Consider the following 26878-nt stretch of genomic DNA (forward strand, 5'->3'; position numbering starts at 1 on the left):
GGACGATAAATAGATTTCTCTTCTGCCTCTGCCCTCCTTCCCATCTGAGGAAGATGATGTTGCAACCATAAGGTGGCAGGTGCAACGCACATATTATGCTTACTCGAGGGCCCACACTGTGCACTCCGTGGGGCTGGCTTGTTCCTGTGTGTGCACACATTCTGCTTGTGCTTCAGGCATGCATTTCTCCTGGTCCAGAAGCTCTCGACCTACAAGGGGAAAATTCTTGTTTGTTCATATTTTGGGGTCATAACCAGTGATGCTCAGAAGCCTCTCCTGGTTAGTATAGCGACTCCTGGGGGACCGAGTTGGGGGCATGTTGGCTGTGTGCTTAACCCGCTATTCTGTGTCTCAGCCCCGTGTTTCTAAGCATGAATGCTCCATGCACATCCTTGGAAAGCTCCTTTAGATTAGTTTCTACCCAACTCCCCCACTCCGCCCCCACTCGGTGTTTTTCCTTCCCTGTGTTGTTGCAATGATGAGACCATGCGCCCGATTGCTGAGTTCGCATATCTGGTTGAGTGCTGAAACATTGTTCAACTGAAGTGCTTGCAGACAGCGGTCACGGTATATCAGAGAGCACACATTTTGCAGTAATAACCAGCATCTACCAAAGGCAGGTTGGCAGGGTGGCACTCCAGATCACTTTCGGCCAGTGGACAGTGTGGGGTGGGACTAACAATGTCAGCCTGAATGGTGGTACGGGCCATACCACTGAGCTCTCCCAGTCCCCACTTTAATTCTTTTTTTTTTTTAATCAAATCACCATGAGATAGAGCATTACAAAATTGCTCATGATTGCATTTCAGTCATACAGTGTTCCAACACCCATCCCTCCACTGTAGGATATCATTGGTATGTCCTGTTCCCTTTGTCACAGGAAGCTTAGGCGTGTATCACAGTGCTCTTGAGGCACTTCCATTCCACTGTGTTTATCTGTAAACTCCTTTCTCCCCAACCAGTTTATCACCTTTTTCCCCTAATCAAACTCTGTTTACTTGTAAGGTCAGATTCCTCAGAAATCTATGCTTTTATATGTCTGAGTGAAATATTGCCTTTCTCCTCTTTTGAATAGTTTAAAGCAATGTCTTTTTTGTATAGACACAGGAAGACAGTTAACATTATTCTTTTGCAACTTGGGATTTAATTGGCTATTATTGAGTATTATTCCATCCCAGGCATTTGCTTCTTCAACTTAAGCCTCAGTTGCCCTTAGTTCCTAGCACCCCAAAAGCAGGGTCCCAACAAGGGACTGAGTGGGCCCAGGACAAGCTGTGACCTACCCTTGCATTGAAATGGGTCAGGCCAAAGCGCCACGATACTCAATTATAAGTTGAGAGCTTGGTCATGGACAAATGCTGTCATGATCCAAAAGTAACGCTGAGATAAGGACCCTGCTAGGGATAGGAAAGACTAATCTGGCCTGACACTGTAGTCTGAGATCGAGATGATCCAGGAGAGCAATTCTGTAAGCACAGTATCTCTTACTGTGTCCATACATAATAATAATATTAATTAGAATTAAAATGTATGTTTAAATGATTGTTGGACTAAGGAAAAGAGAAACGCACCCCTAGATGGTATTTCGCCCTTAGGAGGGTCATCTTGCTGTATGAGAATCTGTCCTAGAAGCAGCATCCCCTGAGAGAAGAACTTTACCCCTATTGATTGTCACCACACCTATGTGTAAGCCCCAACCCCTCATGCTTGGGGATTTAACTAGGCTGTAAGAGTGGGCTAGGGGATCCAGAATCCAGAGCCAAGAGGAGGAGATTGATGAGAGATCAAGAAGAAGAATGAAGTAGTATGGGGGAGGGAGAAGCAGAAGGAGAATCAGAGGAGAATGGAGATGGGAATGGAATAAACGACAATTACGACCAACCAGCCTGGCTCCCCTCCCTTCCTTCGCCTGCCCATTGCCATCAACCTTCCCAGGGTGGGGGAAGCAGCGTGAGTCTACCGAAGGCAGGCGCGGCGGGAGAGATAAAGCACTGCTACCCTTTTTGTGTTTATACACTCCACCAGTATTATTTCCCAGCACCAGTGTCCCCAGTTTCCCTCACCCCTTTAAGCCACCCCCCCACCCCCACCTGCCTCTATGGCAGGCACCTCTCTTCTCTTTCCCTTTCTCATTTTGGGCTTTATGGTTTGTCATACAGATGTGGTGAGGTTCATGATGACAGTATTAGTTGGAAATGATCACTCTAGACAAGATGAGTGTTGAATGCAGGTAAGGGGATATGCATGACAACCACTTTAATTCTTATGATGGGAGGATTGCAATCTGTAGCATAATGTAAGCTGGAGCACTCTCCCAAATTGAGTCTCACTTTTCTAGATAAGACCAGAGGCTGGTGGTCTTGAATATAGTTGCTCCAGGATCTTCCTCTTTTCTGTTCATCCTTTCTGGGGCACAGCCTCCATCTTCAAAGTTGTCTCACTTTGGAAGGCTGCGTTCCCCGTCTCACCCTTCCCCTAACACCCAGGCCCATATTCCAAACACAGGCCAGCATGGGGGTATTAGCAATCTTTTCTCCTTTTTTAAGTTTTTTTTTTTACTATTTTTTTATCATTGAATTGAAATCCTATGTTTATTGGTTGTTTCTATGTTATAATATATTTGTCACAAATATAACCTATTTGTGACCTTTGCAGTTTTCTTTACTTGGTTGTACATTTTTACTTTGAGCATCTCTGTGTGATTACAATATTAGCCTTTTTCTGTCATTTGTTTCTTGATTTTGTTTTTCAGTTGTTGCTCTTTGCCTTTCCAGGCTGACAGAGTGTTTTTGTGGCACAGAAGTTTTCAATAGTTATGTGGCACAGAAGTTTTCAATAGTTATGTTGTTAGCATTCAGACAATCCTTATTTTATGGCTGCATTCTGAATTACACTCTAAATATTTGTTCATATATTACTTTAATAGTTTTTTACACTTAAAACTTAAGTTAATCTAGAAGATAAATTGAATTGGATGAATTAGATGAATCTCATTCATTTTAACTTAGTTTGACAGCAGTAACTCTTTACATGAAATGTAAAGAAAGGGGAAAATGCAGATTCTCATACAGCAAGATGACTCACCTAAGGGAGAAATACCATCTAGGGGTATGTTTCTCCTTTCCTTAGTCCAACAATCATTTAAACATACGTTTAATTTTTTGTTATTTTTAAATTTTTTTTATTTTTTGCTTTTTGGGTCACACCCGGTGATGCACAGGGGTTACTCCTGGCTCTGCACTCAGGAATTACCCCCTGGCAGTGCTCAGGGTACCATATGGGATGCTGGGAATCGAACCCGGGTCGGCCGCGTGCAAGGCAAACTCCCTACCCACTGTGCTGTTTCTCCAGCCCCTAAACATACATTTTAATTCTACTTAATATTATTATTTTGTATGGACACAAAACGGATTTTCCTAAAATTTCCTTTGACCCTCTCTATTCCTAGCATTTAACTAGAAGGTAGTCAAGCAATAGAGAAAAACCCAATAGTTGATACAACTTTCTAACATCTGTCAGTTTTCCTCTCTGCTACCTGTCTAAATATCAGTTTAAGCAAGAACTGCCCTCAGTTCACATCATAGCTAATCCTTCTCTCTCTCTTTTTCTTTCTCTCTCTCTCATTTATTTATTTATTTAATTTATTTATTTTTGTTTGTTTGTTTTTTGGGTCACACCTGGCGATGCACAGGGGTTACTCCTGGCTTTGCACTCAGGAATTACTTCTGGCGGTGCTCAGGGGACCATATGGGATGCTGGGGATCGAACCCGGGTCGGCTGTGTGCAAGGCAAACGCCCTACCCGCTGTGCTATCGCTTCTGCCCCTTTCTCTCTCTTTTCATGTAGGAGTACTGCTATTTATTTCCATTGATTAAGCTGATTGAATTGGGCATGAACTCCACCTAATGCTTCTCTCTCTCTCTCTCTTTCTCTCTCTCTCTCTCTCTCTCTCTCTCTCTCTCTGTCCTCTTAGAGAACTTAATAAAGCATTTCATAGCATTTTTAGTGCCCTCAAAGGTTTACTAAACACAGTTTAAGAATTCTGGGTAGAATAAGTAGAATGCTTAGAGCTGAAGACAAAGTACAGGAGGTAAAGAAATTGTCTTGTATCCAGCCCCTCTGGCCAATCCTGGTTTAAATTCCCAGCACCACCCTGAGTCTCCTGAGCACTGCCAGAGGTCACTGCTAAGCACAGAGCCAGGAATAGCCCCAGAGCACCACTGGATATGGGCCCGACCCTGCCCCTGCTTCATACAAGTAGGATCCTTAACTAAAGAGGGTCAAGCTTTATTAACCATGATATTAGGTGTTCCAGGACCAACATTAAACCAGGAGTTTGCGTTTTTAATAACACGCTGGAAAGCTGTAGTGTTTACTTACAGGTACTGTGTCTTCTGGCTGACTAGTGCCAGACATATGCTCTGCTCAGGCAATCTTGAGCCTAGTGAGTTTCTGCTCAGAACCCAGAATACTCATTCCCAGGCCGTCATCTAGGCTTACTGTGTGCCACAGATTTACAAATCAGTAGAGGAAGCAAGCTGCACAAAGGGCACCGTTTGGCTGATACGGGTGGCAGCACAAACGGCTGGCCTTGTGGGTGTAAGGTCTTCTGAACGGTTAAAGCTGTAAACGAGCAAGTTGGGTGTGTGACAGCAGAGCTCAGTGCAGTAACGGCTGGCTTGCGCTCTTGTGTAAGTTGGCACTTGCTCCTGAAAGAGCTCTGAGCTGCTTCTCCAGCCCTCTTTTGCTTGTTTGTTTGAGGCCACACCTGTCAGTGCTTGGCAACTACTCCTGGCTCTGTGGTTTCTCCCAGAATGACTGGAGACCATGTTGCTGCAAGGTCACAACTCAGGGTCCACACTGCAAAGTCTACACTTGAACTCCAGACTTTTGAATGAGCTCCCCAGTCCAAGATGCACCTATCTTTCGTATACACTTAAATGAGTTTTGACCATTGCATGTACTTATTACTTTTCTTCAAATACATGGGATATTTTATCACCTCACAAAGTTCCATGGTATATAACTTTACAATTGCACTGTTTATAATTCTCACAAATACATGTGTTAAAATCCTAATACGCATTGTGATGGAATGGTTTGCGTTTGGGGTGGTTAGACAGCCTGAGCATAAAGCTTTATGAATAGGATCAGTGTTCTTATAGAAGGGAGAGGGGTGAGCTCTCACGCCCTTTCCATGAGGTAAAGTTAGTTAAACTAATTAAATAATGCCCTCCAAGTAGTGCTCTGAGGGCCTGAGGCCCACTCCTGGTGATACTTGGGGACCACCAAGGCCACATACAGCAGGTGCTCAAGGGACTAGGCCCTATCTGGGACACCCACATGCAAGGCACATACATTCCTTTACCTCTCCTCAACCCTGGAAGTCAAGTTTAACGGAGAATGTGGCTGTGTAGGAACCAGAAGTGTAGGCTATCATTGGTTTGTCCTTTCTCCAGGGAGCTTAGGTTTTTCGGTCTATCACCTTTTCCCCCTAGTCAGACTTTATTAACTTGTAAGGTCAGATTCCTCAGAAATCTATGATTTTATATGTATGAGTGAATTACTGCCTTCCTCCTCTCTTTATGTCTTTTGAATAGTTTACTTTCAGCAGATGGGGTGGCACTTAATCTTGGATTCCCCAAAAAAATGTGTTTCTGTCGCACTGTTGAGCACTGTAGCACTGTTTTCCTGTTGTTCATCGATTTACTCAAGCGGGCACCAGTAACATGTCCATTATCAAACTTGTTACTGTTTTTGGCGTATCAAATATGCCACGGGTAACTTGCCAGGCTCTGCTGTGTGGGCAGGATACTCTCAGTAGCTTGCCAGGCTCTAAACCACGCAATCTGTGGTATTTAGATGCAGCAGAACAAAAGGATGAAGAGGAAACTAACCCCACCTCTTCAAAAGTCACAGGTACCAGCACTCTAATTTTTATCACTATAGTTTCACTTTCTTGAATCTCTAACTTTTATGCTTCTTGCCAGGGAAGTTTTCAGCCCTGGGGTTTTTAGTTATACTTTATGAGAGGAATATACTCTGCATTTTTTTCATGGAGTGTCTATTCAAATCTTTTGCCCATAAATGTTGAGAGACCACATGACTTTACTGCCTGATTCTCTGGGTGTCATGAAGACACCTGAAAACTCCAGTCTTCAAGAAGGAGACCTTTCTGTTTGTCTTCCAAACTAGAACTATAAAGAGGTTGAAACTACAGAGATGGTGAGAGAATGGTTTCTAGGCTCCCTGGGAATCTCTTCCTTCCCCTCCCCCTCACTTTTCCCCTTCCTCTCCCTCCCTCCCTCCCTCCCTCCCTCCCTCCCTCCCTCCCTCCCTCCCTCCCTCCCTCCCTTCCTTCCTTCCTTCCTTCCTTCCTTCCTTCCTTCCTTCCTTCCTTCCTTCCTTCCTTCCTTCCATCCTCCCTCCTTCCCTTCCTTCCTTCCTTCCTTCCTTCCTCCCTCCCTCCCTCCCTCCCTCCCTCCCTCCCTCCCTCCCTCCCTCCCTTCCTTCCTTCCTTCCTTCCTTCCTTCCTTCCTTCCTTCCTTCCTTCCTTCCTTCCTTCCTTCCTCCCTTCCTTCCTCCCTTCCTCCTTCCCTTTCTTCCTTCCTTCCCTTCCGTTTTTCTTTCAGGGGTTATTTCTGGATCTGTGCTCAATGATCACTTCTGGCGTAGCTCAGGGAACCATATGAAGTGTCAGGTTTGTACCTGGGCTGGGCGCATATAAGGCAACGGTTCCACCTACTATAATATCTCTCTAATCCCCATCTCTGTTCTTAATACTTCCAATTCTTTGTATGGACAGACAGAATGAGAAAGGGGTCACTACTCTTCTAGACCCTGGAATTGGGTAAAGCAGTCAGATATTTCTGAGTTAATTTCCTGTGCACAATTTTTTTTATTAGTAAATCACTGTGGGGTACAGTTACAAACTTATGAAATTTCATGTTTGTATTTGGTTTCCATCCCTTCACCAGTGCCCATTCTCCTCCATCAATTTTCCCAGTATCCCTCCCACCACCCCCACCCAAACCCCCACCACCCCACCCTGCGTCTGTGACAGGGCATTCCTTTTTGTTCTCTCTCCTGTTGGATGTTGTAGTTTGCAATAGAGGTATTGAATGGCCATCATGTTCGGTCTATAGTCCACTTTTGGTATGTGGCTTTCAACCCAAGTGGATCCTCCCAATATTCTCTACTAGGTGTTCTCTTCTCTGTCTCTGCTGCCTTTTCCCCCACCATGTGAGGCCAGTTTCCAATCTGTGGGGCAGACCTCTTGGTTCTAATCTCTACTACTCTTGGGTGTTAGTGTCTCATTCTGCTACTTTATATTCCACATATGAGTGTGATATTTCTATGTCTGTCTCTCTCTTTCTGACTCTTTTCACTCAACATAACACTTTCCATGTTGATCCACTTTTAGGCAAATTTCATAACTTCATCTTTTCTAATAGCTGCATAGTATTCCATTGTGTAGATGTACCAAAGTTTCTTTAACCAGTCATCTGTTTTTGGGCACTCCGTTTTTTTCCAGATTGTGGCTATTGTTCAGTGTTGCAACAAACATAGAAATGCAGATGTCATTTCTATACCTTTTTGCTTCTCCGGGGTATATTCCCAGGAGTGGAATTGCTGGGTCAAATGGGAGCTCAATTTCTAGTTTTGTGGGAATCGTCCAAACTGTTTTCCAAAAGGGCTGAACCAGTCGGCATTCGCACCAGCAGTGAAGGAGAGTCCTTTTCTCCCCACATCCACGCCAATACTGGCTGTTTTTATTTTTTTGGATGTGGGCCAGTCTCTATGGTGTGAAATATCTCATTGTTGTTTCGATCTGCATCTCCCTAATGATTAGTGATGTAGAGCATTTTCTCATGTGCCTCTCAGCCATTTGGATTTCTTCTTTGGGAAAGTTTCTGTTCATTTCATCACCCCATTTTTTGATCGGGTTGGCAGTTTTCTTCTTCTGGAATTCAGTGTCTTGTATATCCTTGATATCAACCCCTTATCAGATGGGTATTGGATAAATATCCTTACCCATTCTGTAGGCTGTCTTTGTTCCTGTGCACAATTTTATAGCACTTTGTGGTTCCAGAAATAATGCTAGGTTCTAGTCAACCTGCTAACTCTTGACATGGAACTCTGGTATATTTTAAAATTAGAACAAAAATATTACTGCAAATGTTATTGTTAGTTTATTGTACAGAATTATACTAAGCAGAATATTGTTTATTCTTTTTTTTTCTTTTCTTTTAATGGAGGTCTGGGGATAGATGCCAGGTTTCATGCATGTCAGAGCAAGTTTTTCACTTTGCCTCTGAACCATATCCCTGACCCAAGTATGTTATTCTTAACTTCCTTTCTAACATAAAGGTAATGCTCTTGGATGGCAGCAGTAGAATAATTCCATTTTAACCCTATCAACAATTTGTGGAGATCAAGTTAGACACTCAGACACCTGATGAGAAAAGAACCAGAAGTAAACATGTATTATACATCTGTCAAATGTATACAACAGACTGAGAATTTGTGGTGAATAAAATTATGTCCCCATAACAAATTATATTTTATTATTCAAATGATATCATCATATCAATAGCAATGTGAATAAAAATATATAATAGACTGAATTCATAAGAGGCAACATCAGCTGTTATTCACTTAAAGTTTCCCACATTTCAAAGCAAGCCTTTATTAAAAAAAAGTCTTTTATTCTGTGGAAATTTCATCTTTACTTGTTTAAGCTTAGGCCATAGCCAAAGAACTCCTTTTATCAGCAGAGCAGGAAAGGCAGAGTGGGGATAGACGGTTGTACACACAGCTGGTGCTGGGGAAAACTTCACCTACAGTTTGGGTGTCTTCATTCTTTAGAACTTAGCACTCAAAACAAAAAGCATAATTGAAACATACAGAGAGGCAAAAACCTCATTTCCACTTAGTGGTGATGTTATCCTTTTTCATGCTGTGCCAATGTAAAAGAAAGAAATTTAAGTTGTGTCTATTAAGATTTTAGCATGATGAGACTGATTGTGAGTTCTTGTCATATTGAACTCCATTAGTTGTTATTTTGTGGCCACACTTGGTGGTATTCAGGAATTGCTTCTGATAACACCTGGGGGACCAAGTGATTTCAGGGATGGAACTTGGAGTTCCTACACACAAAGCATGCACAGCGTCTCCATAAACCATCTCCCAGGTTCCTCATGATGAACTTTAAACGACTTTGTTTTGTTTGTTTTTTTGTAATTTGTTTTTTTAAAAGCAACCAAGTTCAGACTCAATGAATCTGTTCAATATTTGTAATATAGTGTGACCAGTTAAAAGCAAAGACATACAAAAAAAAAAAGGATTTATTTTCAATGAATATTTTAACATATATAGGCTTGCCTTGTATATACATGTCAGTGTTAAAAACAAAATTTGAATTGTTATGTTCAGGAAATAGGTGTCTCAGTAATTAACACTTTGTATGTTGATGTATACTGGTGTGTGTATGTGTGTGAGAGAGAGAGAGAGAGAGAGAGAGAGGGAGAGAGAGAGAGAGAAAGAAAGAGAAAGGTAAAGAGGGTGAGAGAAGTGATTATTTTTCATCTTAAGTCAGACTAATTGCCTGAAGGCTTTCTAATAGATAAAAAACTGATTGAGACATTTAGTTTTTTTTCCCTCCCAGGAATTGTAAGATAAATGTACCTTGTACATTTTCAAGAAACTGAAGTAGATTATTGGTGAATAAACTATTGTGTCAACAGGTGTTTTAGTTGACAGAAGTGTAAACATGATGCTAAATGTACGAACATGTTGGTTATTCTTCCTCATCAGGGGGGTTGGACAAAAGTTTCCATGGATCAGAGGGCAGTGTGAGTCTGGAGGGGTCCCCAGTATTACCTAAGTGCGGAGCTTGTAACACAGTACCGGCAGCGGAGTCTGGCTTGAATACGTATCTACAGAGCCTTCTCACATGCACGTGACCTGAGTTACTCCATCTTCCTGATCCAGCTGCCCATCGTCTAGCTCGCGATGGACACTGTCACTGCTGCTGAAGCCGGAGAAGCTGCTGGGGGGCGCTGGCTTCTTCTCGGGGCCCCAGCATTCTCTGGAGGGGCCGGCGAGGCTCACAGACAGCGGCTTCCGCTCTGGAGGTTGGCACGCGGCGGTGTCCAGCCCGACGCTCCTACTGGCGCCTCTGCTCTTGTCCTCCCCTTTAACGTGCCGGCTGGCTTTTCTCTGGAACACAGACATGAGCGAGCAGGAGTTAGCAACGTGGCTGCTCTCCCTGTCTTTCTGAACGAACACATTCTCTCCAGGGCCTGAAATGTCCTTTCCCTCCTAGACTTCCTTCTCATCTTTAAGGACTGATTCTGAGGCCCCCTGCTTTTCTGCGTCCTCCCTCCCCACCCCAGGTAGAATGATGCCCCCTCTCTGCCTCAACCTCCTGGAGATTCCCAGCACATCGTTCTCCTCAGTGTTGTTTGCGCACACATCCTGCTGTCAATGACCTCTCTGAGGGGAGAGCATAGTGAGGTCATACCGTGAAGAACAAAGGAGGGGATACATACATACATCAAAGGCTTTGTTTTTCTTCTTGGTCTTTATTTATTTATTTTTTATTTTTTTGCTTTTTGGGTCACACCCAGCGATGCTCAGGGGTTACTCCTGACTTTGCACTCAGGAATTACTCCTGGCGGTGCCTGGGGGACCATATAGGATGCCAGGGATCGAACCCGGATCGGCCGCATGCAAGGCAAACGCCCTCCCTGCTGTGCTATCACTCCAGCCCCTTCCTCTTGGTCTTGGTGGACATCTAAACCACAGGAAAAAGTGCTTCAGTGGCCACCTCTATTCATTTCCCATAGCAACTGGCTGCACAGAAGTGTCTTTTAGTGGGGAGAGGGCCACATCTGGCAGTGCTCAGGTCTTATTCCTGGCTCTGCACTCAGGAATTACTCTTGGCGGGACTTGAGGGACCATATGGGATGCCGGGATTGGACCCAGGTGAGCTGCATGCAAGGCAATTGCTCTACCTGCCGTACTACTGTTCCACCCCTACCACCCTCCGCCCAGAACATGGACAATACTTACTGTCATGAACAGTAAGACTGAATTTAGACAGAAAGAATTCTGGCAGGGTCTTCCTGGGCAACAGAGGGCCTCTGCATGAACTGCCACAGACTGCTTTGACCTGACACTTGGGGATGCTCATTTTGCAGCCCGTTTGGTAAGCTGTGGGTGCTGTGGGCATCAAATCTTTACTCTTGGGAAAGACAAGCCACAGAGAGGGGCTGGAGCAATAGTAAAGCACTTCCCTTGCACGCAGCCAATCGTGGTTTGATCCTCAGCATCCATTTCGTCCCTCAAGCCCCTCCAGGAATGAATCCTGAGTGCAGAGCCAGGAGCTGTCCCTGAGCATCGCTGAGTTTGGCCCAAAAACCAGGGGGAAAAAAGTCACACAGTGATGCCATGTTATTCCTTCCCCCCCTTTTTTTCTTTATTTCATTAGGGTTTTTTGAAGAGAAGGAGGAAGAGAAAGTAGGAGAGAGTGGAAAGTAACGTGCTCAGGATAGACCCCAGGATTCTCCAAGAGCAGGGAGAGCCCCTACGCACATCCCAGAGTGAAACATGAAAGCATCAAACTACACATCTCAAGAGGGGAGATGCAGGCGACACATGTGCTCGGGTATCACATGTGCTTGGCCACGTGGGCACAAGCAGCACATGAGCTTGGGCAGCATATGTGCATCACCCGGGTTATTCTTACAGAAGTTTATTAATCAAAATAGGAAAGCTATTACAAAGAGTAAGTTATTTGTCTTGCACATGTCTGATCCTGGTACTGCATAGGGCCCTCCAGCACACCCAGGAGTAAGTCCTGAGCACAGAGACAGGAGTAACCCCTGGGACTGCTGGATGTGACACAACACTCCACCCCCACTTCCTTAAAGAGACTCAGATAAGTGGGTCAGAGTCAAAGAAAGAGCTCAAGTGGTTGCACCCAGGCCCAGTATGTACAAGGCCCCAGTCCATCCCTCTGCACTGCCCGCCTTCTCCACAGGGCAAGGGCCTGATGGTCAAGCCCACAGGTCTGGGGCTTCATAGAGCATCCCTGGAAGTAGCCCTGGGCCCCCAATTACAGCTGGTGGGTGGCCTCCTATTAAAAGAAAGCTTCTTAACCTATATGTTTGTTGAACTGTAGCACTGTAGCACTGTCGTCTCACTGTTCATCGATTTGCACCAGTAACGTCTCCATTGTCGGACTTGTTGTTGCTGTTTTTGGCATATTGAATACGCCACGGGTAGCTTGCCAGGCTCTGCCATGCAGGTGGAATACTCTTGGTAGCTTGCTGGGCTCTCTGAGAGAGATGGAAGAATCGAACCAGGGTCGGCTGCGTGCAAGGCAAATGCCCTACTCGCTGTGCTATTGCTCCAGTCCGTTGAACTGTAGTGTATAAGATATAGGTGGATTTCCTACTGTCTTATGAAAAATCTACAAGAAGAATACTTATTAAATGGAGTTTGGGGGCTGCTATGGTTGCAATATGCTTACCAAGTATCTGTTCAGGGACACAAAATCTTTGCTGGAGCAGAGAAAGTATATTAGTATCTCTAAGGCAACTTTCTTCTCTTGGTGTTGAAGTTTTAGCAAGTTTAAGGGAATAAGTCTGTAGTGGGTCCTTCCTCAAAAATGGTCCAGGTTTGGGGCCAGAGAGATAAAACAGCAGGGCAGGGTGTTTGCTTTGTACACAGCCAAGCGGGTTTTATGCCCTGCATACCATATGGTCCCTTGAGCACCATGAGGAGTGATCCACTGAGCGCAGACAGGAGTAAGCCCTGGACACTGCTGGTGGCCAAGAAACAAAGCCAGAGAAAAAGGTGTGTGTGGAGGGGGGCATGTTCATAGTCCCAAGCTATCCCTAACTTGGTGTGTGGGGTGACATTTTCACTGACACCCTTGCATTGATCAAATACAAGCATCAGAATCCAAGTCTTTCCTTTTATACTCTCCTTTTATATTCTTCCTCAGCAAGTGCTGTGCATTTAGCAGCAGCCATGGGGAGATTTCCTCACAGGCTCAGCGTTTGACAATGGCATGCTCTCTTTGGCATTGGGATGTCGGTCAGGAGACTGTGGCCTTTTGGCTGCAGGCTGAAGGTCCTGCCAGAGGAGTTCCTTTTTCCAGCCTGGTTCCCAGCGCCCTTTCCCACATGCATAAATTATACACTCACATTTGAATGAGGCTTTTAACACTGACTGAATGAACATCGGAAGGCAGGGGTACTGGGAGCACTGGCTGCTTGGATTTGACCCTCACCAATGCCAGGGCCACTGGTGAATGCTGCGATAAAGTCCTTACCATATACCAACCAACAGAAGCCAACTCTTAATTTACTCAGGAAGGACTACCTTAAGAATTGAGTATTCAAAATAATGAGATATGCACAGTAAATCACTTCTATTTTTTTTTCTTCTGCTGCTGGGTAATAAACCAAGGTTCTCACAGAATATGCAAAGCATATTCTCTACTACTGGACCACACCTCGAGCCCAACTAATTCACTACCAGATGAGTCAATAAGCAGCCACAAAATCTAAGATTCAAAAGTTAAAGACAGAATATCTAACACGGAAACTCTGAGTAACTCTAAAATAGTGCCGAGGGTCACTGACCCAGTGCACTGTATCACCGTATGGGCCAGGCTTGTGCTCTACTATTTGAGCTACCTCCCCAGACCCTTAACTTTTTTTTTTTTTTTTTTTTTTTTTTTTGCGTTTTGGGTCACACCTGGCAATGCACAGGGGTTACTCCTGGCTCTGCACTCAGGAATTACTCCTGTTGGTGCTTAGGGGACCATATGGGATGCTGGAAATCGAACCCAGATGCAAGGCAATACCCTACCTGCTGTGCTATCGCTCCAGCCCCAGCTTAACTACTTTTTAAACTGGGTTATTTGTTTTCTTATTGTTAACTTTTGAGAGCTCTTACTACGTTCTGCTTGTACTGCTTTTAAGTCCTTTGTCATGAGTATTCTTTTTTTTTTTTTGCTTTTTTTTGGGGGGGGGTCATACCCGGCAACACACAGGGGTTATTCCTGGCTCTGCACTCAGGAATTATCCCTGGCCGTGCTCAGGAGACCATATGGGATGCTGGGAATCGAACCTGGGCCGGCCGCGTGCAAGGCAAATGCCCTACCCACTGTGCTATTGCTCCAGCCCCTGTCATGAGTATTCTTTTCCTTCCCAGGCCCTAATTTGTCTTTTCTTCACTACTTACAGATGTAGACTTTCAAATTTTTGTTGAAGTAGAATTTATCTTTTTTTTTTTTTTGGTGGGTGAGTAGATTATGCTTTTGGTATCATGTTGAAGCAATCTTCCCACTCCTATTTTATAAAAATTTTCTCCTTTTTTTTCTAAATGTTTTCTATTTTACTATAATAAACAATTTTTTAGTAGCTTTAGCAAAATTGACTTTTTTTTTTTTTACTCAAATATCTTTGCCAGGGAGTAAGTTCAAAGGGCTGGCATGCAGGCTTTGTATGTGGGAGCTCCTGATCACATCTCCAGTACCTTATGCTTCCCTGTGCCCCTCCACGAGTGGCCCCCAGGCACTGAGCTCAGAGTAGGTCCTAACTAATACTTGGTAAAACCTTCAAAAGAAACTAACTAAATATTCTAAACGTGTATTTTCCATGGGCTGGACCAATAGCATAGTGGTAGGGCGTTCGCCTTTCACGTGGCAGACCCATTCTTCCACCCCTCTCGGAGAGTCCAGCAAGCTACCGAGAGTATCGCGCCCACACTGCAGAGCCTGGCAAGCTACCCGTGGCGTATTCAATATGCCAAAAACAGTAACAATAAGTCTCACAATGAGAGACGTGCCTGCTTGAACAAATCGATGAGCAACGTGATGACAGTGACAGTGACAGTGGATTTTCCATGTTTCAAAAAATTCTCAGGCCGGGGATGAGGCTCAGTGGCAGAGCACCAACTTGGCATGTGATACTCTGGGTGTGATCACTGGCACCACACACACACAAAAGCAAAAAGGACAATTCTTAATCTTAAATAGTGCATAAAACATCCCTGTGAAATAGAAAACAAATCTCTAAAGTTTATTCAGGAGAATAAACTTTCAACGATTTTCTTCATTATGCAATTCTCAATTCCCTTCCTGACAACAGGACATGATATTTGTTTCAACAAAAAAGTTAAGCTTGTTTAACTTTTTTTTAATAGAACATTACTTAAAAGAATATGTTGAGTACAACTGAATACAGGAAAGCTTATATCTCAGGAGATGAAAGAGAAACTTAATTTCAAGGTTGAACTCTTGGCCAGTTTCTACTCATCCACAAAATTTATATCTTATTTATTATTACTCTTATTTTGTTTTGTGGCCATATTCAGCAGTGCTTGGGACCTACAGTGCTGGAAGTAGAACTCAGGGCTCCTGCATGCAAGGCATAAGCTTTAGTTCACTGAGCTCTCTCTAGCTCTGATACTTATTTAAATGAAACTCACTGTGTATCTGAGTGCAATACTTGAAAAGTCTCAAACTTTTGAGCTCTGATACTTATTATTTGAATGAAGCTCACTGATAACCTTACTGAAATACTTGAAAGGCCTCAGCTTTTCCCCAGCTATTTTTAGAATTAAACACCTTTGAAAAAAATGCCTTGACAAGCGGCCACAAGTGGAGCCCTGGTATCCGACATCTGCAATGGGGAGGCCGAAACAGAAAACCCGAACAGGTAAGGAGGGAATTGGTGAATGTTAGAGTTAGAAGATTTTATGTAATTTTATTTCTATTTTACTTTTAAGTTTATTTTTCCTTATTTTACCAATATCCTATAATGAGTATTTATTATTTTTATAATAAATAGAAAAGGCATTCTGTATTGTGGTTTAAATATAAACAGAGTGTCTTAAGATTATAGTTTCCAAAATTGAATGTGGTTTTAGTACTCCTATTTAAATGTGAATAAAAAAATGCTCTCTTTGGAAAAAAAAATGCTTTGAAGACTATAAATGAAGCAATCCCCTGCCATTATCCCTTGGCGAACAATAACCTCGAATCTAAACCACCTACAAGTTTTGCCCTGGTTTTTTTTAGTGAAGCAAGTTGCTTTTATTTTTAATTATTAACATTTTTATTTATTTTGCCACACCCAGTGGTGCTCAGGGCTTACTCCTGGCTCTGAGCTCAGGGTTCACTCCTGGTGAGCTCTAGGGAAGATATGGGGTGCCAGGGATTGAACCTGGGTTGGCTGCGTGCAGGCAAACATCCGACCTGCTGTACTATCACTCTGGGCCCCAGATAGTTTTGACTGACTGAAACTTTGAAAGATATGAGGAGAGAGAAGTAAAGGAATATGTGTTTAATAAAGAACATGAACTTGAAAGTGCAAGCTAGCCAGCCACGATATGCAGACAAGCAAGTGAGATACGTGTTCAAGCCAGAACACAGGTTTGAGAGAGCAAACCAACAATAACTGATTCTGAAGTATAATTTCAAACTGTGAAGTAAGAATCCATAGCTATAATTTTTTTCTTGGCATATTTTAATTCCAGTTTATGGAAAGTACACAAGTGGGACAGGACATAGTGCAGGGGTTAAGGGATTTGTCGTGCATGCAGTCAAACTGGTTCATTTCCTGGCACCACATACAGTCCCTGAGCAAAGCCAGGAATGATCCCTGAGCATAGCCTGGTCTGGCCCAAAATCCCGAACCCCAGCTAGAAAGAAAATACATGTGAGATATCTAAATGAACTCTGTGGTGACATTAATGTTCTACATTCCCAACGCTACTTTTGAGATACAGTAGCAGGTTGTTTCTAGATTGTACAAGAATTTACAAATTGGTTTTTCATTTTAGCTATTAGATTGATACTTAACTGCCAGTCTAAACCACCTATGTATTTTGCCCTGAAACAATCTTTCTCTCCTGGGTTTTCCTGCAGGAAAATCAGGCTTCTGTTGAAGTAAACTCATTTAGAAGCAGAATTCTAAATTCTAAAACATGAGTTTCTTGTTTACTTGGCCTCTTTATTGATGCAAACTATTTAAATACTTCCTTCTAGAATATATATATAGTGAACCAGTAATTTTATATTAAAATGATGTAAAAATAAAGATTACTCATACTCATAGATCCACAAAATATTAAACAAAAAAAGGGGGGATGGCCTTGAAAACTTTTTTTATATTCCCCCACCCCCAGAGATAAATAATATCTCATCCTAAGTAAAGAGCCTGGGAAAAAGTTGAATTTGGGACTTTTATCTTCATACACATGGACCACAGGACCCTTATTCAAAATCCTCTGAAGCTGGGAATTCTTATGATCTTTGCCACTTGTAGAATATTAGAAAAGGAGAAAGGAAGAAAAGGATGTCATGTGGTGAGAAGTTTCTTTGAGGAATGAGAAAGAATGAAAAAACTTTCTGTCCATTGTCTCTCTCTAATGTCACCCCAGCATCTGCACAGAATATTTAATCAATCTGTGACCTTGAGCCACTGGGGCCTGTCGGGAGCACTGTGGCTTTGAGCTCTAAGGATGTCTGAGTTCTGCCAGAATTGATCCCTGAGCACAGGGCCAGGAATGATGCTTAAGCACATGGCCAGAAGCGTGAGCACTTGGCCAGACGTGAGTAGCCCCTGAACACTGCCAACTATGGCCCTAAAGTCTTTCTCCAAAATGTAAAAATAAAAAGGGAAACTAAGGGGCCAGAGCAATAGTATAGCAGTTAAGGTGTTTGCCTTGCCTGCGGCCCACTTGGGTTAGATCCCTAGCATCCTTTATGTCCCCGAAGCACTGCCAGGAATGATTCCTGAGTGCAAAGCCAGGAGTAATCCCTGAGTTCACCTGCCCATCCGGTATGACCCCCAAAACCAACCAACCAAACAAACAAAAAGGATGCAGTGGGGTGGGGCAGGTGTGGAGATCAAATATTTGCTTTTTGCCAGAAAGGGAGAGGGTAGAGAGTTCCTACTGTGTCTACTGTTTAATTGCCTTCAGCTCAACATAATCCATATGGAAGATTTGTGGGATATATCCTGGTGCCCTTCAGAGCTGTCTCATGCTGTCTGGTGCTGGGCACTTTCCCTGCATTCACTACTTAGAATTACAATGACAACTGATGCTTAAACGGATCTTTGTGACAGTCAGTTAATAAAGAATCAGTTTTACTTACTTCTGGCGTTTGAGAGGCTGAGTTCCACATAATAGGTCTCTGAAGGAATACAACCTGCTTTGTTGCTAAATTCCCTTCACTGTAAACAAAAAGAATAGCATTAGTATTTGTGATTCTCTGTAATTCTCTGTATTCCATACTTTGGTAGAATGTTCTAGAATTCTCTGTAAAATCATCTTATGAGCCAAAAATAATTGTGAGTTTTAATTTAATATAGGTTACAGCAGGAAAAAAAATGTACAACATCCTAAAAACTGAATATGGGGGCTGGAGCGATAGCACAGCGGGGAGGGCGTTTGCCTTGCACTTGGCCGACCCGGGTTCGATCCCCGGCATCCCATATGGTCAGGAGTAATTCCTGAGTGCAAAGCCAGGAGTAACCCCTGAGCATCGCTGGGTGTGACCCCCCCAAAAAAAAGCAAAAAAAAAAAACCTGAATATGGCCATTGCAAAAGGAAAGTGTAGAGTCATAATGTCATTTGCTAGTTTCATCTTTTTGCTAGTTTCATCCCTAGCCATTCTTATCAAGTGTACTTCTGCATGTCTTTAATAACTACAATATACCTATGTTCCTCTAAACAAGAACTAAGTGATGAAGGAAGATAAAGGGATATACATGATTACCTTTTAGCATCTATATCACAAATCATAATGCCTAAAATAAGAGAGAAAGAGAGAGAGAAAAGAGAGGTGCCTGCTATAAGGCAGGCTGGGGTGGGGGTGACTTGAAGGAGTGGGAGGGAAACTGGGGATACTGGTGCTGGAAAATTATACTGGTGGGGGGATGGGTGTTGGAACATTGTATAACTTAAAAGCAATCATGAACAATTTTTTAGTGCTCTAATTTACTGTGATTCAATACACACACACACACACACATACATACATACATACATATCACTGTATCACTGTCATCCCGTTGCTTAACGATTTGCTTGAGCAGGTACCAGTAACGTCTCCATTGTGAGAATTGTTACTGTTTTTGGCATTCGAATACGCCACGGGTAGCTTGCCAGGCTCTGCCATGCGGGCAAGATACTCTCGGTAGCTTGCCGGGCTCTCCGAGAGTGGCAGAGAAATCAAACCTGGGTCGGCTGCATGCAAGGCAAACGCCCTACCCACTGTGCTATCGCTCCAACCCATACATACATACATCTGTCACTGTCATCCCATTGTTCACCGATTTACTCGAGTGGGCACCAGTAACGTTTCTATTCCTTCCAGCCCTGAGATTTTAGCAGTCTCTCCTTACTCATCTTTCAATATGTACACACACACACATACATATACATATACACACACATCTGTGTTCCATGTGTTTCAATGGCCACCCTTTCCTTGTTTGTGCACTGTACCATATTATTTTTGTTGCTGTTGTGTATTCTTTTTGCCACTTTTGAGTCACACCCAGCACTACTTGGTGATGACTTCTGGCTCAGTGCTCAGAGGTCGTTCCTGACGGTACCAGAGATCAAACCCCAGGGTTCCACATGCAAAAACTCCAGGTAGTTGAGCTATCTCTCCAGCCCATGTGACTATATTCTTTTTTTTTTTTTAGGGGGGACCTCCCAGGTGGTGCAGATGAGCTTCCAGGGCTGCACCCACAAATGATGAAGGGACTATGTGGTGCCAGGGACTACAACCCACGCTCTACTATTTCCTGGGCCCCGTGACCATATTCTTGAGAGCTACATAGTATCTCAAATAATTAAGACATCAAAATGCACTAAGCCTTTCCTTTATTATTGGAAAATAAAAAGGCTTTTTTCAGTGTCCTGCTAATTACATATCAATCAACTACAGAAATATTAAGAGTTTTCTTTATTAAAATGGCTTATTTCCTTGAGATATTTCTCAAAAGTGGAATAGACCATAATATTTTTTAGAAAATTTTTAAAAAATTGGGGGCTAGAGCAATAGCACTGTGGGTAGGGCGTTTGCCCTGCATGCGGCCGACCCGGGTTCAACTCCCAGCATCCCATATGGTCCTCTGAGCGCCGCCAGGGGTGATTCCTGAGCACACAGCCAGGAGTAATCCCTGTGCATTGCCAGGTGTGACCCAAAAAGAAAAAAAAAATTATTTATGTTACCTAAAGAGATGGTACAAGGGTTAAGACCCTTACCTTGCATGTGGCCAACACGGGTTTGATCCCTGGCATCACATATGGTCTCCTGAGCACTATGAGGAATGATCCTGAGCACAGAGCCACAAGTAGCTCCTGAGCACTGTTGGGTGTGTCCCCCAGTAAATAAAATAATAAATCATATAATTTTTCAAAAGAATATGATTTAAATTTCCTGTTACACATTGCCAAATTTGCCTTACAAAAAGAAGAGATTCATCTGGGCTATCAGATGTAAAGAAATTTGTATGCATCTTCAATTTATATGCTAGCTTCATTTTCAGATGTTTCTTTGCAATCAGCTACTCAGTATTCTACTTATTTAACTATCATCATGGCAAATTACCCCTTGCCAAAGACGACTTGAAGTCTGGAAGTGCCTGAAATGTTTTTCACACAGTCTCCATGGATTTATGGGGAGGAGGTCTGTAGCTAATGTTGCTCAGTTACTTTTATTATGCAAAAAACCCCACACAAAACCTCACTATTAGCTGAATTTTATGCCAAGATCTTTCTTTCTGGAAAACAAATGAAACATTGAAACGCTAGCCTGAGTGGTTTTCATCAACCCCACACATCATTCGAAAACCTCAAATTTAGTGATACTACTGTTGAATTTTGAGAAAGAATTCTTCCACCAGAGTGGTAAATGAGACTCATTTTAATTTTTTTATTTTTATTTTTGAAACACTGTTTGGGCTGGGGAGATGAGGCAGGACAGATGGGCTGGGCACAGGCTTTGCACATGGGAGCCTTCGGTTCTGTCCCTGGCACCACATGCTTCTCCCAACAGCCTAGGTGTGGCTTCTTACAGAGCAAAACAAAACACAAAGCTTCTAGTCTGATCACATTTGATTGACTGATTATTAGTTGGGAAGTGGGGCATGGTCATACCTCTGGTTGTTCTGGGGAACTACGAGAAGCAGTGAGGGGTTGGAACTCAGGGTTTCAAACAAGTCACACATGTGTTCTGTCACTTGAACCACAGCCACATAGCCAGACCCTGTATTCTCATTCTTTTTGGTTTGTTTTGTTTTTTGGGGGCTATATCAGCAATGCACAGGGGTTACTCCTGGCTCCGTGTTCAGAAATTACTCCTGACAGTACTTGGGGGACCATGCAGGATGCCAGGGATCGAACCCTGGTCGGCTGTTTCAGAAGAACAATGTTCCAACATTAATCCCTTCACCACTTCCTTCCACCAATGTCCCTGTAATATCCCTCCATCCCCCAGCCTGCCTCTATGGCAGACATTGTCTTTTTCCTTTATTCCTTTTTTAAAATTTCCTTTTAGGCAATGTTGTTTACCACACCGTTACTGATAGGGTACCATGTATGGCACTTGACCTCCTTTCAGCACCTAGTCCCAGTCCAGAGTGACCACTTCCCTCTATCCCTGTAATCTCATTTTAATACGACCTCATCTTCAGCTGGAAGAAGCAAGTCGGAATGAAACACAGCTTCTGGGAATCCCTTGAGCCATCAGGAGAGAGCAGTGTGAGCATAAGGAAAGGAACTAGCAGAAAATAGAACAGGTGTATATTTGGAAAGCAATTTTTGTGTATTTGGGGGTCACATCCAGTTGTGTTTATGGACTACCCCATCTCAGGGGTGCTCATGGTAGTGCTCAGGGGAATCATGAGGTCTGGGATAAAACCCAGGCCCTCCAGCTCTTTGAGATATCTCTCTAGCCCATGGGAAGCTCCTGTTTTGCTCTTCCAGCAATATGCAGTCTGGTTCCAGCAACACTAAGATTATTCAGTGCTCTCGGCTATAAATATGCTGTTTCTTGGGTTTCTTGGGCCCAGAGTTACTGGGGCCCACACCCAGCAGTATTCCAGGGGTCACGATGCCATTTTATTGAACTTAGGGTCTCACACATGCATGGTGTGTGCTCCGACCATTTGAGTTACCTTCTTGGCCCTCTTTCTAATCCTTTTGTTTTATTTATTTTTGTTTTGGTCTATACCTGGCTGTACTCAAGGATCACTCCTGGCTCTGTGCTCAGAGGATTATATGGAGTGCCGGGGATTGAACCCGGGTCAGCTGTGTGCAAGGAAAATGCTCTATCCACTGTGCTATCTCTCCAATCCCAAATCCTTTTATTTTATATTTTGGCAGGGCTGGGGATCAAATCCAGAAGCCCACACATGCAAGGCAAGTACTGTATTACAGAGCCACATCCCCCACCCCCCTCTCATCTGATTTCACCCCCTTTTCATTATACAATGTTGAATGGATTGGAAAATAGACCATGTAACCTGTTTTAATTTTTTTTTAATATTGGTATAAATAAGGCAATGGTTTTGCAACCAGTTTCTTGGCTCAAACCCCAATTCTCTTGTAGCACTGAAGAACTAATGACTTAAGCAAGACCTGCTAAGGACCCTGTGAAGGATAAGTAAGGTGATGTTCTTGAGACTACCCCACTCACTGTGTTGGCCTCTGGGAGCTCAACAGATGGGGTTGTCTTCTACTTCCTCCATTCACAGAAGGACGTGTGAGTGACAGAAGGGCAGAGGATATGGAGTTACACGTGAGGAGGAAGACACAGGTTCAAGATGATCTTCCCAGGATGTGAATCACGGACAAAGTTACAGGAGAACAGAGAAGAGGTTTGTGAGTATTGTTTCAGGTGTGTTTTAGGTAAAGTCAAGTGAGGGAAGCAGGCCGAGAACCTCTCAAAACTGAGAAGGCTCAGAGTAAAAGTTTTCTTCTTGACTGGAAAGCAGGAGCATGTCAGGGTAGGGAACACAAGTGACTTGGAATTGGCTTTTTTTCTAGCCATAGAACTGGACGAGTCAGTGCACTAGGATATGATGTTTGGCCTAGAACAAGTTTCCCAGCCATTTCTCAGAGGGCAAAACAGTGAATGTGGACTTGGTTTCTCAAAGGCTGGTCCTCTTCTGACAGTCTCCAGTTGTCATTTAAGATTTCAGTGTTCAGAGGACCTTATGTGGTGTTGGGGATTGAACCTGGGTCAGCTACAAAGCCAGTGCCCCACCTGCTGTATCTCTCCAACCGTCAGCAGGTAAGACTTTGGAAGGTCAAGTTTAGAGTCAGCTGAGTGAGAACTACGTCTGATGTCTCTGCTGCTGGTTTTCTAAAGACCATTCTGACTTGAAACAGGTTCTGCTATTTTTTGAGAGACCAAGAAGAACTTTTGGTTGGAAGAATCTAATCACAGTAAAGCCAGGGAAAAGGTCAACGCTTTCCGGAAAGAGGGAGAGCTATTTGGCACGGCAGGCAAGTCCCTCAGAATGTCCAGTGACACCGGCTGTCATCCTGTTTACTGAGCTGGGACAGAACATTTGCCCTAGAGAGCAGGTTCCTGGGAATCTGACTGTGAGGCCATGACAGAATCAGAACATTTCAGCTGCCCAGAATATTCCCCAGGACTGGTTCAACAACTCCTCTTCTGATACAGTTTCATCCCCCCAACCCCCCAACTCTGCTAGTTAACTGAGTAATTCAGTCTCAGTCTCTTCCTGGGAGGCACGTAAGGATGTTCTTTCAGATCCTGAGGAAAATTAAGCATCTGAATGGCTGCTTAATGGCACTTACTTGACACATGAGTTCTGAAGAAATACATACAAGTTGTGGCAAAACATGTGTTGGGTCAAGAGTATAGAGTGTGGGCTCTCCGCCGAGATGTGACCCCGGCGGCTGCACCTGTGTGGCCTCTCCACAGCTGCACGAGCATGATTCCAGAGCTAGCTAAACTACTTTTGGTACCTGCAGCTTCTTGCAGAAATGTCTCCATGCCTGCCCAGGAGGGGAAAGGTTTTTCTCTCACTTCTCCTCACCTTTTCCTTGCGGGGTGGGGGGAGGGCAGGACAACCGCCAGTTTATGAGGATCACTAATGAGAGGTACAAGCTTGCAATGATCCAATTTCTGCCAGAAATTTCCCTGGACTTAGTTACTAAAATACAGTTACTGAAATACAGAAATCCAAAAGAGACCTCATATCTCTTCAGGTCTGATTCTAGGGAGGAAACTCCAAACAATAATAGTTTTTTGTTGAAATACTGAATGTAACCAAAGTAAAGAGAAATTAAAGTGAAATTTATCAGTTACACAGGCGGGTGGGGGTGCTGGGGGGCTGGGGGGGTGGGAGTATACTGGGTTTTTTTGGTGGTGGAATATGCACTGGTGAAGGGATGGTTGTTTGGGCATTGTAAAACCGAGAGTTAAGCCTGAAAGCTTTGTAATTTTCCACATGGTGATTTAATAAAAATATTAATTAAAGAAAATGAATATAGACTGTGAGTATAAACTGGGTAAGGGGAAGAGTGCAATGATGTGAGCTTATTCCCTGCAGCCTTCCCTTCCGAGCAAGTGGCATTAACCGTCAGCCAGGGTAGCACAGGAGGGCTAAGTTAGTTGCCCACAGCCAAGGCGGGGGGGGGGGGGGGCGGGGAGGAGGGACAGTTAGAATGAACGGGGAGGGGAGCCCAGGCTGAGAGAGGGATAGGAAGAAGCAGGCCTGGAAAGTACCTGGCTCCAGATGCCCTGGAAGCTGAGACTGGCCCAGCACCTCGGGTCAACTGAGAGGCGCAAAGGCAGGACCCGGCATCTGCTCAGACCAGTTCAGTTGAAGTGCTGAGAGTTAACAACTAGAAGATGAACATATAAAGCTCAAGGAAGCTCTTGAATGCACATCTCAGATCGGATATAAAGAGGGGTGAGCCTGGAAGAAGGACAAGAAGCTCCCAGAACTGCAGCAACCTCTGGGGAAGTGGGTTTCGTTCATTCCCTAGGCCTGAAGCTCCTGTTTGTGGTATGGGCAGGAAAGGAGGCAGATAGTGTGAAGAAAGAGCTGGGGACGGATTCATAGCCCTGGCAGGAACCAGGACCAGAGGCAGATGGACATTGGTTTGTCCAGTCCTAGAGTTTCACAGTACCAAGTAAGTGCTGATCCACCATTTTCCTGGGATGGATTGATCACACGGTTCAGTGCATGCAAGGAAAGTGTTTCTGGCTTTCGAGTCAGGTGACCCTGGGTCTGCATCTTGGTTCGCCTGCTTTTTAGTTATGTGCTGCTGAGTTCTTCACCCCATCTCTCTGAGTCTCAGTTTCTCTTCTGCATAGCAGATAATGGTTCTAATAACATCAGTGAGATAGTGGATGCTGAGATCCTTGCACAAATCCTCGAGCACAGTAATAGCTCACTAAACTCTTCCTTTTCTTTTCCTGACTTTAAAAAAAAATTGCGGGAGGGAGGTCTACACCAGAGATACTCAGGAGTTACTCCTGGCTTCACACTTAGGAATTACTCCTGGTAGTGCTTGGGGGATGCTGGGAGGACCAGACCTAGGTAGGTTTTGTGCAGAGCAAGCCCCCTACCTGCTAGACTATTGCTCCAGCCCTGACCTTTTTTAAGTTAGGAGAGAGCTTTAATGTTTTCTTCACCTGTAATCACATTTTCTTGACTACACTTTACACTCTTCTGACTGCTTTCATGCTTCCTGCTCTCAGAGAGAGGGAGTTTACAGTATTCCACCTTATTTTTTCAGTTTTGTGCTCTTAGCAGATACCACCATCACCATATTATTTTCTTTTTATTATTATTATTATTATTGTTATTGATTTTCAAGTCACACTCAGTGATGCACAGGGGTTACTCCTGGATCTACATCAGGAATTACTCCTGGCGGTGCTGGGGGACCATATGGGATGCTGGAATTGAACCCGGGTCAGCCGCATGCAAGGCAAACGCCCTACCCACTGTGCTATCATTCCAGCCCATCACCATATTATTTTCTTGTTGTTTGTTTGCTTTTTTTTTTTTTTGCCACACCTGGCAGGGTTCAGGGCCTACTCCTGGCTCTGTGCTCAGGGGTCATGTCTACCAATACTCAGAGCACCCTATTTGGTGCTGGGGGAGCTACTGAATCAGCGTCTGCAACATGCAAGGCAAAGGCCTTCCCCCCCACCCCCCCGTATGATCTCTCTGGCCCTGGCAATTTATATTAAAACCAAAAGAATAAACTTCAGTTTTAGCCTGTATCTCTGTAGCTATGTGCTTAGTTACAAAGTTCCTTTATCCTGAAGTGTTTCTCCAAAACCAGTGCCTGTGTCTTAAAAACACAACTTAGTTTCTCCTCCTGACAACTCCCCATGAAAAGCTCAGATGAAGAAGAGTGATAACTGAAGCGCATTATATACTAGATAAACTGCCCATTAACAAAACAAAATGGGCTTATCAACAGCTCCGTGCCAAGATGCTGCTCAGGTGAGATCATGATGAGCCCAATCTCCAATCCAATGACACAATACCAGCTGCACGGAATTCAAACTAGAAAGGCAAGAGAAGTGCAGTAGAATGGGTCAAACCGAAACCATAGTCACTCACTTGACTGTACGTTATACGAACTCCTGTCTCGGCTGCCATTTGGGGATCTGAAGGAAACTGCTGTTTGCCGAAGCTCTGATGTGACACAAATAACTACACAGATCTGACAGTGGCCCCCGCAGGCTGCAGAGTCTTTCTTGCCCTGGAGTTACAGAACCTGGGACAGAGACAGGGGGCTCCTGACATGGTCTTGAGAAGGTAATTTTCTCTTTTTG

The 26878-nt window shown here is 43.8% G+C and overlaps 1 protein-coding gene across 1 annotated transcript in view; it reads right to left on the reverse strand.

Moving 5' to 3' along the window:
• Positions 1 to 8459: 8459 nt before the first annotated feature.
• The window catches only part of RFTN2 (raftlin family member 2), a 73078-nt gene continuing 54659 nt past the window's right edge, over positions 8460 to 26878 (reverse strand). Inside the window, exons 8-9 of the mRNA XM_055121889.1 lie at positions 18185 to 18263; positions 8460 to 10221 (exon numbers count right to left, since the gene is read on the reverse strand). Coding sequence (XP_054977864.1) covers positions 9952 to 10221; positions 18185 to 18263 — 349 coding nt within the window. The 3' untranslated portion in view covers positions 8460 to 9951. The remainder of the gene's footprint in view (positions 10222 to 18184; positions 18264 to 26878) is intronic.

Source organism: Sorex araneus, chromosome X (genome assembly GCF_027595985.1).
Source record: "Sorex araneus isolate mSorAra2 chromosome X, mSorAra2.pri, whole genome shotgun sequence".
Lineage (NCBI taxonomy): Eukaryota > Metazoa > Chordata > Mammalia > Eulipotyphla > Soricidae > Sorex > Sorex araneus.